The sequence below is a fragment of the Rhamphochromis sp. 'chilingali' genome (assembly GCF_963969265.1).
Source record: "Rhamphochromis sp. 'chilingali' genome assembly, chromosome: 8".
Taxonomy (NCBI): Eukaryota; Metazoa; Chordata; class Actinopteri; order Cichliformes; family Cichlidae; genus Rhamphochromis; species Rhamphochromis sp. 'chilingali'.
The window spans coordinates 15,714,987-15,728,398 of NC_137935.1; the positions used below are offsets into that span (position 1 = coordinate 15,714,987).

The 13,412-nt window shown below is 40.0% G+C and overlaps 2 protein-coding genes across 4 annotated transcripts; one reads left to right on the top strand and one right to left on the bottom strand.

Annotated features, from left to right (window-relative positions):
• Positions 1–3,163: 3,163 nt before the first annotated feature.
• mfsd1 (major facilitator superfamily domain containing 1) lies at positions 3,164–11,902 on the top strand. Of its 3 annotated transcripts, XR_013972615.1 has the most exons (18): positions 3,164–3,372; positions 3,549–3,601; positions 3,934–4,046; positions 4,193–4,235; positions 4,371–4,438; positions 4,800–4,908; positions 5,039–5,141; positions 5,526–5,624; positions 6,477–6,588; positions 7,251–7,307; positions 7,500–7,656; positions 7,871–7,968; positions 8,092–8,204; positions 8,328–8,375; positions 8,563–8,629; positions 11,017–11,122; positions 11,328–11,519; positions 11,660–11,902. XR_013972615.1 is itself a non-coding variant. In XM_080890243.1 (17 exons), the coding sequence occupies exons 1-17, from the start codon at positions 3,228–3,230 to the stop codon at positions 11,385–11,387; spliced, it is 1,551 nt and encodes a 516-aa protein (XP_080746369.1). In that variant the 5' UTR covers positions 3,164–3,227; the 3' UTR covers positions 11,388–11,902. The 3 variants fall into 3 exon arrangements, 2 of the variants coding, with proteins under 2 accessions (XP_080746369.1, XP_080746370.1); XM_080890243.1 differs by having other exon boundaries at positions 11,328–11,902; XM_080890244.1 differs by lacking the exons at positions 11,328–11,519; positions 11,660–11,902 and having other exon boundaries at positions 3,166–3,372; positions 9,475–11,061.
• A 49-nt stretch (positions 11,903–11,951) lies between these two features.
• LOC308401817 (P2Y purinoceptor 3-like) lies at positions 11,952–12,952 on the bottom strand (the record flags this gene model as incomplete). The annotated part of the gene is made up of 1 exon (XM_080890253.1): positions 11,952–12,952. The coding sequence occupies one exon, from the start codon at positions 12,950–12,952 to the stop codon at positions 11,963–11,965; it is 990 nt and encodes a 329-aa protein (XP_080746379.1). The 3' UTR covers positions 11,952–11,962.
• Positions 12,953–13,412: the final 460 nt, after the last annotated feature.

Sequence of the window (13,412 nt, forward strand, 5' to 3'; positions counted from 1 at the left end):
ATCTGTTTTGGGAAACGTAAATACTGGTGTTAGTCAGTCTGTCACATCTGGTACTTAAAGAAAAGATGCCAATTAAATAGAAAGAAAAGGTCAGTGCATTATGAAAGCTTGACAGGAATATGGTTGAGAAACACAGACCTTCAAATAACTTTTCATGGTGTTTAATTATTTGAATTATTTGTTTGTTTGTTTTTTGCTTGCACACTTTACACTAAATGATAGATGACAATATTTACCTATCTAATATCAGTGTTATTTCATATTTGGGACATTTTTTGAAAAAAACAATGAAGGTAAAAAAAAAAGAACAATGAACAACACCCTGTCCAACATGAGGACAGAAACGCAGACACATAGCGCATTGCAGGAGATCAGCTATTTGATAACAACCACTGCAACCCAACTAGAACAATGCCCAGCAATGCTGCAAGAATTTCCAAGTATAGTATACTGCCTTTCACAATGCTGCAGCAGCTTCTGATGAATTTTCAAATTGAACAAGGGATGGGGAAAAGAATACAGATCTGGAATTAATGGACTTTTCCCCACACTACCACACCCCGAAGATGGGCTTCTGGACATTCACAAACTGGTTCGGCAGAATTAATGTCACTTCCCACCTGATTTATAATCCAGTCTGCATGTGGGTTTGATTAATATAATAATGAAATATGATCTTTCTCCACCCCACCCACTGTCGGTTACGATAGAGGCTGATATTTGGGCAGGAAATTAATGAGCTACTGAGTGGGGAGAGTAGCAACTGCAGCTGGGGGAAGGACCATTCATCACCTTCAGATTAAATCCTCTGACAGATGATAGTAGTGAATTATGAGAAATACTAAATTACATTCATGGAAATTAAATAAACCCCCCAAAGATAATGTTACCTACCCATTTCCACAGAAACAGAATTCTATGACTAGGGATCTATAACATGAGGTAGGGACTGACATTTACTTGCATGGTTGTGTAGCTCACATGTCAGCAAAACCAGTAATGTCAAGGTCTGCACTGACAGACCGTGTGAAGGCTGAAATGTGGACCCAAAAGCAGACATGTGGAAACAAAACTTGATTTCAACTAAACATGAAACACGAAACATGAAACATCTAGTACCTGAGCTAGATGAACAGACGACAAACAAAGGGAAACTCACACAATATATACACAGAGAGGTGACAACAGCTGGGATGAATGGACATGATGACACAGGGGGAGTAAAACTAAACACACTGAACACAGGATGAGAGACTGTCAAAATAAAAAAGGAAGCAGGAAAAATATGGAGCTGAGCGCGAACACACTTGTCAAGTAATGTTTTCATGTTAGAGCTGCCAACAGTTTTAAAACACTCACTGTGATTTTAGGAAGTTTATTAGACAATTAAATATGTTAGGATGATATATTTATATTGCACGGAATCTACATTTGGTTACAATAAAGTAAAAAAAATCTGAAAAAATATATACATAGAATCAGAATCAATTGAAGTATCTCGGGGTCTTGATCACGAGCGAGGGGAGGAGAGGAGAGCAGGAGATCGCCAGACAGATTGGCGCTGTGGTGCTGCAATGAGAGAGCTGAGCGTAAAACATCGAAAGGAGCCAGTTGAGGTGGTTAGGGCATCTGACAAGGATGCCTCCTGGGTGAGGTGTCGGGGGATGTTCCACTGGGAGAAGGCTCTGGGGCAGACCCAGGATATACTGGAGAGATTATATGTTGCAGCTTGATTGGGAACAGCTTGGTGTTCTGCCACACAACCCGGAATTGGTGGCCAGAGAGAGGGAGGTCTGTGCTTCTCTGCTTCAGGCTGCTGCCCTGAGACCCATCCCCAGATAAACAGAGGAAAATGGATGGATGGATGGATGGATGGATGGATGGATGGATGGATGGAGTGATATAACATTGGGGGTTATTAACAGCATTACTCTGATAAAGAGTGTGATTACATTATCACATCATATGAGAGTTTATTTGCCAAGAGTCTGTGTCCAAAAATGTTATATCCACTTCAAAGACACTGACTCCTCAACCTGTATCTGTCTCCTTTCACAAAACAGTGGACAGTCAGCCTACACTCACTACAGATGAACACCGGGTACAGTTTATGAGGTGACCTGCTTGAGGGTAAAAACATAAAATACCACAAAATATCGAATTGGCACGAGTCATGCCGTTTTCATCAACGTGAGCATTCTGCTCAGCTCTTTCTGATTTGCATAAAAGATTTATAGTCCAAAGTTGGGTTGTTATACAATTGAAACTTCATATATCAAATATGTTTCAAGATGATCGGTTGACCCCCTTTTAGGCTTTTTTTTTTCACGCTATGAAATGTTTAAACATGAAAATCTTGAAAACTATTAAAAGATAAAATCCTGGTCTGTCACTGGTCTGTCTTACCATCAAATCAGCGTCTGTAATTTGAGATAAATGTCTGAGTATTGGTTTTTGAAATACAATTTATCATATTTGCTCAATCTAACGTGTAAGTGTAATGAAAATAGCATTTGTTTATTTTGTGACTATCAGCGCCCCCCACCCACCAAGTTTTTGTAGTTTGTAGTTTTGTATAGTTTTTGACATGTTGATGACATGTTGGGAATCACCTGTCAGGTCACCTGACAATTCAATTCCAATATAGGCGATTTAGCTTTATTGCTTTATTCTTCCATCTCCTATGAAGAAATATAGTCTTTACAATTTTCATTAACCTTTATTCTCACCATCTTTGAATCCGGTGACCAACGAAACTAGCTATCACAATAGTTTAAGCTTTTAAATTAAAGTGACTACTTTATCTGTCCAAAAATACTGCCACACTTTTTACTGTAAAGTTTAAAACCACTTGAATCCGCTTTCGTTTCTTCAAAGAAGAATTTTTAAACGCAAACTCCGCTCTTCTTTTTCAAAACATCCCTAAAAGACCATCTTTCGTTTTTCAGGGAAAGGTGATCTCAACAGTAGCTTTTAGCGTCTAATATTTCATGCTACATCGTGACAAACGTTACTAAACCTTACTAACTAACCGTTTGTGCTCACTGTGTAAGACGAAACCTCGTCTGTTATTTACACTCATCCCACTCCGCTCAGCTGACTGTGCGCGCTCCCGAGGCGTACGCCAGCTTCACTGCGAACATAATGCCACGTGACGTGCATAACGGGTCATATGACTGACACTCTTAGGTCTTCCTCTCTGCTGTGAACCTCACAAATAATCGAACATGGCGGATTTGGAAGAGCGGCAGAGATTGTTGGGAGACGAGGACAGGGGCAGTGGACCCGGCAGGCCCATGCTCGCCATCTGCGACCCCAGCCGCTTACTGCACCGACTGGTTGTCCTTTTTTTTATGTGCTTCCTGGGATTCGGTAAGGAGTAAAAGGCGGCACGGCGAGCTATTTGGGAGATTTGGGACTAACTAAAGTTAAATACTATCAAGCTACTGTAAATAATGCACGTTGTTGTCTGCTTATTATGTATGAAATGTATAATAAATGCAATAGTGTCACGTCTGAGCCCCGCTAATGTGGGTGCTTTGTTCCAGGAAGCTACTTCTGTTACGATAATCCCGCTGCACTCCAAAGTCAAGTCATCCAGGTATTTCACACATAATTCAAACTTTTACACCAGGGCCTTAAAACCAAATGCAGACATTTATTTTAATCCCACACTAACAAGCTTTTGGAGATTTATTTTTATATAGAACAGAGGTTATCTTTTAAAGATCACCATACTCTATGTAAACAAAAAAAATCTACATAATAAACAACAAGAACAGTCAAATAAGATTCCTAGTAAATGGTGTTGTTACACAGATTTATTCAAAAACCTAGAGCCTGCTGTGCATTGTGCTCAACACAAAATGATAGCAAAAACTAACACAAAGCGAGAGTCCAATGTCTGTTGTTTTTCTTCTGTGACTCGCCCAGGATTTGCATCTGACGACTGCAGACTTCATGCAGTTGTACGCCTGGTACTCCTGGCCTAATGTAGTCCTCTGCTTCTTTGGGGGATTTCTGCTTGATCGGGTCTTTGGTGTCAGGTAACGAGAAGAACCAGTCGGTTGTATGTTTTTTGCCAACTATGTGTTGTGTATGTATTTTCACCCAAAAGACAAAAGTGAATGCTCCGTATGGATTTTGTACATGTCGTCTTGATTGGTATCTTTCCCCATGTTCTTGTTTACAGGCTGGGAACCATCATCTTTTCCCTTTTTGTCTGTGCTGGACAGGTAATATACTCTTGAAGTTTCAGAAGAATGCAGTTACAGATATACATTCTGTTTAAATCCATATAGCTCAATAGAAAAAATCCTTGGGAAAACTGTGGTGATTAGATTGTTTTTAACTTTTCTACCTCTGCATAGGTGGTCTTTGCTGCTGGAGCATGGACAAATCAATTTTGGCTAATGGAAGCTGGACGATTTATATTTGGGTAATAAAACCAAAACAAACTGTCTTCTAGTTAAACCTTTTTATTTTACTAGCATGTAAAAACGTAAAAAACAAACAAACATTGGTCCTTTTCTTGTTTGAAATAGTAATAAAAAACATGCAGTTTCTTATGACACTGATTCATATCAGCTTACAGAATATGAATGATATAGTCAGAAATACCATATATGGGGGATTCTTAGCGAACCCGAACACACATCAAGTCGCTAAAACAAAGTCAGTGTGGTGTTATTCAGTCACATATATTTATCCGTCAAGAGACATTAAAGTCTGATTCTAGGACTCAGGTTTTCAGTCTTGTTGCTTACATGATCCCTTCTATGTTGTCTTTTCTTGGGTAGTATTGGAGGAGAGTCTTTGGCAGTAGCCCAAAACACATATGCAGTGAACTGGTTCAAAGGCAAGGAGCTCAATCTAGTATTTGGCCTTCAGCTGAGCATGGCTCGCGTGGTAAGAACGCTCCAAATGAAAAAGTGCATTTATACAGGCTTTGAAATACTTGTATTTTTGTTTGTTTTGATATTTTCAATGAGGTAAGCTGTACAAAATGCATGCCACTGACTTCTCTGCTCATCCCAAGGGCAGCACGGTGAACATGAACATAATGGGCTGGATTTATAACAGAGTTACAGATGCTGTTGGCTCGCCTGGACACGCCGTGCTGGGTGCATCACTCTTGATAGGTAAATGTTTTACAGTTGCACTTCACTGAACCTGACTTGTCAGGTGAGTTTTACACTCTCAGACTCCAGTTACACCCCCTTTATTTCCTTGTTTGGTAGAAATGCTACACCCTTTCTTTTTTACTTCTAAGTTCAAGTAACACAGCTAGCACAAACCAACAGAGAGAAGTGATATAGAGAACTAAAAGTGCTGCCGGCTGTTCCAGACGAATCACAAGGAACAGAAGAAGTGCCAGTTCTTGTAACGTTATCCTCTGACATGCAGACGTTTCCACTTTTGCACAACTTGCAGTTTTGTGTTGTTTCCTGCTGCTTCTAATTTCACTGAACATGTTTAGTGGCAATAAAATGATTCTGATTCTCCATTTCTTTTTCTCCCCTTAGCTGCCATAACGTGCGTGTTTTCCCTAGTCTGTGCCTTGGTTTTGGGATTCCTTGACAAAAGAGCCGAGAGGATCCTCAACAAGGAACAAGAAGGAACAGGTAACATCTTCCCATACTTTCTCCCTCAATTTTGTGTTTTCCCTCTTTCACTCACATCAGTGAATGAATACTAGAAGTCCTTCCACAATCGTTGCAGATTGCCCCCGTGTGCAAAGTCAGATTTAGTTTTTGTTTTGTTGAGCTCTAAAACCAACTATCTGGTTTGACTCTACTTTCTCTGTTGTGTTGGACTTTTTGTTGTTGTTGTGTTGGTGGCAGTTATAGCCAGAGGTGATTTTGTGGTTCTAACCCTAGTCACATGACAAAAATAACCTCTTGAATTTATTTACATTTAAAATGTCAAGAATATCCACTTGGTCTTTAGGTTGAAATTACCAGAAGTTAGTTGTCAAAGGTCTCTCTGACCTCTCAAAACCTTTTTTTTTGGTTGCAATGGTTGCATTGTGTGGTTTCATTAGTTAACCCATTTGCTGGCTTGTCAACAGTTTAATTTCTCAAAAATTTTCAGCAGAAGCAACATTAGCAAGTTGAGTTGGCATCGCATGATGTCACCCTATTAAAAGGGAAATGAGAAGTGAGAGCGCTGAAGCCTGAAATGCATCCATGTGTATCCTGCCTAACTCATGAAGTAATTATTAAAAAAAAAAATCACGCACATCAAATATGATAAAATAATGAACTGATGGCATTTTTGTATTCAAATGGTTTAGTCTGCAGAATCATGGATGAAAACTACTACTCGGCGGGGAAGAAAACGTTTAAATTTGGCATGCTGTAGCATTTGTCAATAAGGAAAAAGGTTGACATGTGTTAAAGAAGCATTTATTCTTTTAGAGTTGGTCAAAGCAAATGGTGTTCTCAGACAGATTTGTTTTTTGTGTTGCATGTTAGCCGAAGTGATCAAGATCACGGATGTGAAGCATTTCCCTGCAGCCCTGTGGCTTATCTTCATCGTTTGTGTAGGCTACTACGTGGCAGTTTTCCCCTTTATTGGACTGGGACAGTGAGTACTCCATACGTCTGCACTCTTCCTCTAACACCATGTTTCCTCCAGTGGTCCTTATATTGCTTTTATAGTATATATACTGTCTGCAGAACGTTGTCTGCTCTGTGCATCCCCTGTTTCTCATGAAATACAGGAAGCAGCACACGGATCCAAACATCCAAGTGCATTATCTTTGTTTGTTAGTGGTGTATTTTATATGTTATTCATTTAATGTTAAAAGTGACCTGATTTAGTCTTTCCTAAAGTCAACATATCCTGTGATGTGCCCATAACCATTTAGCTTTGAGTGAAGAAAGAACTCCCACTCTAAATAATGCACTGTTATGGTTAAAATGCTTGATAAGAATTAAATAAAGAACCGTCATGAAGGTAGTTGTTCAACCTCACAATGTTGTGTTGTGATTAAACTACAAAGGGAGTTTTTGACAAATAGATTTGAAGTGAAAGGACACAATTGCAGCCATTACAAAATGAATTTCCTTCACTGAAAGGCGTTCTCAGATCACGTAGCAACTGACATGGATTTGCCACAATGGGTCAGCGCTAACTGAGCGGATGGCTGCTATGAAAATTCAATCTCTCCTTTTGTTGTCATAACAGCCAAAAAGCTAAGCAGTGCTTTGTACTGTGAACGTATCATCTTGTCTTTTCATTCGCAGGGTGTTCTTCATTGAAAAATTCAGCTTCTCCCCAGCTCAAGCCAGAGCTGTCAACAGGTAACTCAGCTTAGGTGTTGCCTGTTGGACAACTGAGACCAAGCTACCTTAAGATATTAGCACTCTTTATATTCTGCAGTTTTTGTGGCGGGTGAATTTCCTAAAATAGCGTGTTCTTCATTTAATATAAGGATATTCTTTATATAATGTTTTAACATGAATCATTCATTGTCAGTTGTCTATCTTTCCTAGTATTGTGTACATCATATCAGCCCCTGCATCTCCAGTTTTGGGCTTCATGGTTGATAAGACTGGGAGGAACGTGTATTGGGTATTGCTTGCAGTGGCAGCAACACTTGCCGCTCACATGATGCTGGCCTTCACTTTCTGGAACCCATGGATCGCAATGGTGACTTCCCTGGCAACCTTTTACACTGCACTTAAACATTTTGCACATTCATAAACCGTTATAGTATGTCTTGAAAATTGAGTCTGTTCGTGTGGATGAACTAAAACTTTTTTTCAGTTGGAGAATTGTTTTATCTCGTGTCCAGTTAACTTCTTTGGTTTCAGCCAACTGAGAAATTGTAAAGTGAGATTCTGTGCATTTGCTTGATTTCCAGTCCCTGCTTGGCGTGTCATACTCCTTATTGGCCTGTGCACTTTGGCCCATGGTGGCTTTTGTCGTGCCTGAACATCAACTCGGGACAGCCTATGGCTTGTATGTGCCTTTTTTTTATCATTAAGACTTAAATTATACATATTCTGCTTGTTTGGGCCACCCATTAACATATAAATATTGCTATATTGACACTGATGTGTGTTCTCTGTCTTTGCACATTAGTATGCAGTCCATTCAGAACCTGGGACTCGCTATCATTTCCATAGCGGCAGGGGCGATCCTCGACAGCAAAGGGTACCTGGTTCTGGAAGTGTTTTTTTGCGCCTGCATTTGTGGTCAGTACTTTTATGTCTTTTTGTTTCCCTTTTTTTTTTTTTTCAAAGTCTTGTTAGACACTTGTGAGTGCCATTGTTGGTTATGTCTTTTTTTGCATTGGTTTTCCTTCCACTTTCTTGTAGTTGGACTGATAGCCGCAGTGTTGCTGTACTTTGTGGATTACATTAAAGGTGAGAAAAGACTGGAGTGTTGAATTGTCCCACATTTTCACTCCTCTCTGTTTTGTGTTTCTTTATTGTCTCCGATTTTCTTCATAAGCTTTCTCATATGACATCTTTTCACTTTACTCTCACACTCTTTTCCTTACCATCAGATTCACTCACTGCTTAATCTGCCTATTTCCTTCTCTTGCTCCAGGAGGAGATTTGAACCTGTCAGCCGCAGCCAGAGCCAAACTCAGTAAAGAAGCCAGTTCAGATGCAGAGTGAGTAGCTTTGACCTTCCACACACCGTCAGTGCTTTTCCACCCACTTGCGCATCAATTAGACAAGCATCTCAGAAACGTATTGAACACTTCTCTCATGCAGTCAAGTGACATAAACACATTGTAGGTAGACAGAAACTTCCAATATAGACACAACTAATAGTTTTAACTACAAATAATAGTTAATAATGTATAGAGGTTATAAAACATACCAAAAGTTTTGGTCGATTAAACTTTAATTTGTTCAGAGTGGTTGTTACAGAGAACAGGGTTATGGACTTGCTAGGGATATAATACAGTGTATCAATAATGTTATGATTTCTTATTATCCACGCTTAAAATGCAAGAAACCTGTACAACATGTATTTTGTATGTATTATATATTATACATGTATTACACATATAAAAATGAAGCGGACTGACACAGACTTTGTTGTTGGTTCTGCAACAAAGAGAAATTTTAAAGGTAAAAATCCTTTATTAGGTTTTAGTTCAAAAGTTGTTTTTTTTAATAAACACACACAGGCAAACATGTTTTGAAGCGAGTCTTCTTTAACATAGAAGTCATTTTCTATATTAGCTGGCTGGGTTATGTGCTTCGGCTTTCATATTCATTTGTACTGACACGTGCATGTTAGCTGTGGTTGGTTTATTTTGTACTCGCAGCACTGAATGAAACCAATACTTCTACTTTCAGTTCACAGTTACAATTAGAAAGAACGATGAAAGTCACATGTTTTCTGGACTCATGTAGAACCTGACTAATCTCTATTTTTATGTGTGTGTTATGACTTGTGCAGACTGATTAATATCTCCTGGTTCATGCCTTAATTGATATTTTCCAGATGATGATGATGATGATGAGCGAACACACATGGTCCTGGGCTTCAGAGCCAGCAGGCTGCAGTGTCCACCCCTGAGCTTTCAATCTGCTACCATGGGGCAGGACTGCGGTTCTGACTCCGCCCAGTGATGTCATCTGTGGTTCTTCACACCAGAACTGACTGTCTGGAATTGGGACTGTTGCATAACCTTGCATAAATGTCTAAATGCGATTTTACGGGACACTTGACAAACGACATATCCTACTTAATCCACAGTTACTCTCCAATGTGTCAAAGTTACTTTATTTCTACTTGGATTCACTCACTACTGACTTTTTGTGTGTGTCAAAGTTCAGCATGCTTGAAAAATATTTGAATTATCAAAAGATGACATTTGTACTTACAGCACAGAGTGAAGGGGTCCTTTGATTTTATCATGTACTATTTATTGTTAATTTAGCTTTTTAACATGTAAAATGGGGTAACTGATTTTAAATGTTTGGGGTTTTGTTTTTTTTGTTTTCTTGTTTTTACAAAAAAAAAAAAACATTTCTGCACAACTGTTATTAGCCTGGTTGCAGAAAGCTCTGCAGTTCATTTATGTACACACCATTTGTCACAATTACTAACCAAAATCAGTCTTTTTGGACTGTGCTTGGGCACAATGGGCTCATAGTCAGTTCTAATATGTTTCATTGACCTTTGTGTGGCAGGTTATCTCAAAAAGAGCAGAGCTTACCCATGTAATGATATTCACAGTCTCAACTTTTATAAACTCTTCCATTAATGTGACCTTTATTTATTTAAAGAGTCAGATCAGTTCCACGCAAAAATTGTGTTTTATCGATTGTCTTTATTGCTCTTTTATCAAGCTCAGGTAATTAATTCTTTCTAAGCACTTCCCCAAATTGATATTTGTTTTATCTTAATGGTGTAACAACATATTCAGCTTAACACTGACCATTCCAGTAATGTGGGAGGAGGATTTTGTGTTAATGGCAGGGTCACGCACTGTGGATGATTAACATTCACTACCTCAGTTGGGCAAATGAACCCTTATTCGAGTCTTAACAAGAATTTCATACATACATAAAGACAGCCAGTACAATTAATAGTACAAAAAGGGAAGAAAAAAAAAAAGGTAGTTACACATTCAAATGACTATACTCAGAAATGGCTGCTCGGTCAGCTTGTTTGCTCTGTGGTGTCGGGAACTCACTGCAATTGTTTAACAGAGAAAACTTGTATTAAACTTTAACTGACATTGAACTGTGTACAAGATGACTGTGAAATGGTACAGAAAAATTCAAAGTTATTGAAAAGATCACATTTGATGCCATGAACAATGACATTCAATTAAACATATTTTTTTAAAGCATCCTTTTTTTTTTTTTCTTTTTTTTTTTTATTGAAGTAGTTCTGTAATACTTTTGTGTCCTTTTCTCTGTCTTCTGCAGCAGACTGGGTGACTAATCCTATTGTAATATTTGCATAATTGTGTTCATGTTAGTGTTGGCTGCAGAGATGTTCAAAGTGTCTATGTTATTTTATTTTTTCCTGCAGGAAAGAAAGGCAGCCAAGTAAGCCGACACAGGGTGAGCTGGCTAGACTGGCACCCATGTCTGCTTTTGGCTTACGCAACCGCTATCTCTCCAGGCTGGGCGCACAGGTATACAAACACACACACACTTTATGCAATTCATATTCAAAGAGAGCCATTTATTAATCCGTTCAGCCTCTTATCTTTACAGTGATAGAACATTATGTTTTTTCTATTATTGTTCTGTTTGTAGGCTTTGCTTCTTCGCTGTTGTAACTTCCACTGTGGGGGTTTTTCTTCTTCATTTAATCTGTCCTGTCTTCTCTTCGCTCAGATCCCAGACCACTTCTCCAGCCATCTGTCATCACTTGCTTACAGGAGTGTTCTGAAATGATGCCCTTCATTCAGCTGTCTGCTGCTCCAACACTGTCACTCTGTGCCTCGAGACAAGTATATGCTAAAATAGACGATGCTTTAAAAAAATGTCCTATTTTCAATGGAAATTTGAAGCGCTTTTTACCTCCAGGTTATTTTTAATCTTCACTTGAATTACTGTTCCGAGTGTTCGCTGGTGTGTTTGTTTTATGGCTACATATTGTCACTGTTTGGAATATTTTAGACCTGTCTTATTTTCCATTTTTGAACTGAATATTTCTTCTCTTTTAGAAATAAGATTCTCTACATACGACAGAGGGCACCAGTTCCCACAAGTGTTTAATGTCACCTATGACCACAGTGTTGCTGCTTTCTATTGAGCAGTCTGTTGATTGTGGTGTTGCTCCAGTTTTGCAAGTTAATTGCAAGATGACCTTAGTATTTGCATAATAATTGCACAATTAGTGAAATTTTGTATATTGTTTAGTTATGACAAATGCATTATTTAATTTAAATCAATAAAATGAAGTATAAAACACAGAGAATGCGTTTGTAGGATAATTTAAATCACTATTGTCTACCGATCACATCCCTTCACGGATTATACCCTTCACACCTCTTGCTGACCAGACACACAGTGGGCTCCACTCTTTTATTCCTCCTCCAGAGCCAGGCTCTGAACTTCAGACGCTTTGGATGAGAACTACAGAAGTAGATGAGAGGATTTACGCAGCAGTTTAGCACGACAACCGGTTTCCAGACTTTAAACGTGATCATGGCCAGGTTCAGCAGATGACAGTTTCCTGGCATGTAGACTCTGACAAACATGTAGACAGTGCGGACAATATGATACGGCACAAAACAAACGGCAAACATGAGGCACACAGTTAAAAGGGTATACAAGCACTTTTTGCGCACACGCTGTTTCCTGGTATTAGAAATGCAGTCCGCGGCCCCGCAGTACAGCACCTTTATCATGGAGCAGTAACAGGTGACCACGACCAAGAATGGGATCAAAAAGCCCGCTATAACCAAGAACAGCCCATATGGAAAGAACATATCAAATTGCGTCGGGCCGGTCATTTCAAAGCAAACAGTCATGTTGTTGATCACACCCGTGTGCGCAAACACAAATGTCGGTGAAATCTCGGCATTGGCTAGAATCCAAATGGACCCTGACGCAAGGATGGCGAACTTTCTGGTCCTGAGGCGCACAGCAGCGATGGGATAGCACACCCCGATGAACCGGTGAACGCTGACGCAGGTGACAAACATTATGCTACAGTGGAGGTTGACCAGAAAGACAAATCTAACAGTTTTGCAGAAGATGTTGCCGAAGGGCCAGAAGTTTCCCATAGCATCGCTGATGATAAGTGGAGGAAGGGCCAGCACGAAGAGGAGGTCCGCGACTGCGAGGTTGGTCAGGTAGATCACCGTGTTGCTCCAGCGGCGCGTCCGACAGATAACGCACCACAGCAGGACGCCGTTTAAACTCAGGCCAAGCAAAAAGACTAGGCTGTAGGACACCGGGATAAGGATCCTTTTATAGTAGGTGGACAGCGGGCAGATTTGGAAGTCCTCCATCCAAAAGGCCAAATCTGATGGTTTGATAGGCCCTACAGCAAAACGACCCTTAAAGGAGGCCTTTTAGTATTTAGGCATCTTTATACCTCACCTCTTCGGTTCTCACCTGAGTCTGTGTAGGGTGGCGTGATATAAAATATCAATCGTGCTGTTTGTTTAACTTGAGTCCAACCCACACCCTGGAAGTTAGTTGCTAAGAGCAAATAGATTGGCACACCGTGAGCAATTCCCAGCAACCTCCCCCCTCCCCCGCACGCACGCGCACACACACACACACACACACACACACACACACACACACACACACACACACACACACACGCAAAAGATAAACCGCGCAGAATACAGCGATTAAAGTCGATCGCCAAGTTAAATGACGCCGTGTCAACACGCGCGGGGGGGGGGGGGGGGGGGCGCTGTATTGAAAAGCAGAGGCGGGGGGCACGCGCACACCCTCAGC

Bases quoted from the DNA above. Each gene is read 5' to 3' on its own strand.
- mfsd1 (XM_080890243.1), top strand. From the start codon at position 3,228: ATGGCGGATTTGGAAGAGCGGCAGAGATTGTTGGGAGACGAGGACAGG. The intron at 4,909-5,038 runs GTAAGAACGCTC...GCTCATCCCAAG, and splicing joins AGCTGAGCATGGCTCGCGTG to GGCAGCACGGTGAACATGAA. The intron at 8,630-11,016 runs GTGAGTAGCTTT...TTTTTCCTGCAG, and splicing joins GAAGCCAGTTCAGATGCAGA to GAAAGAAAGGCAGCCAAGTA.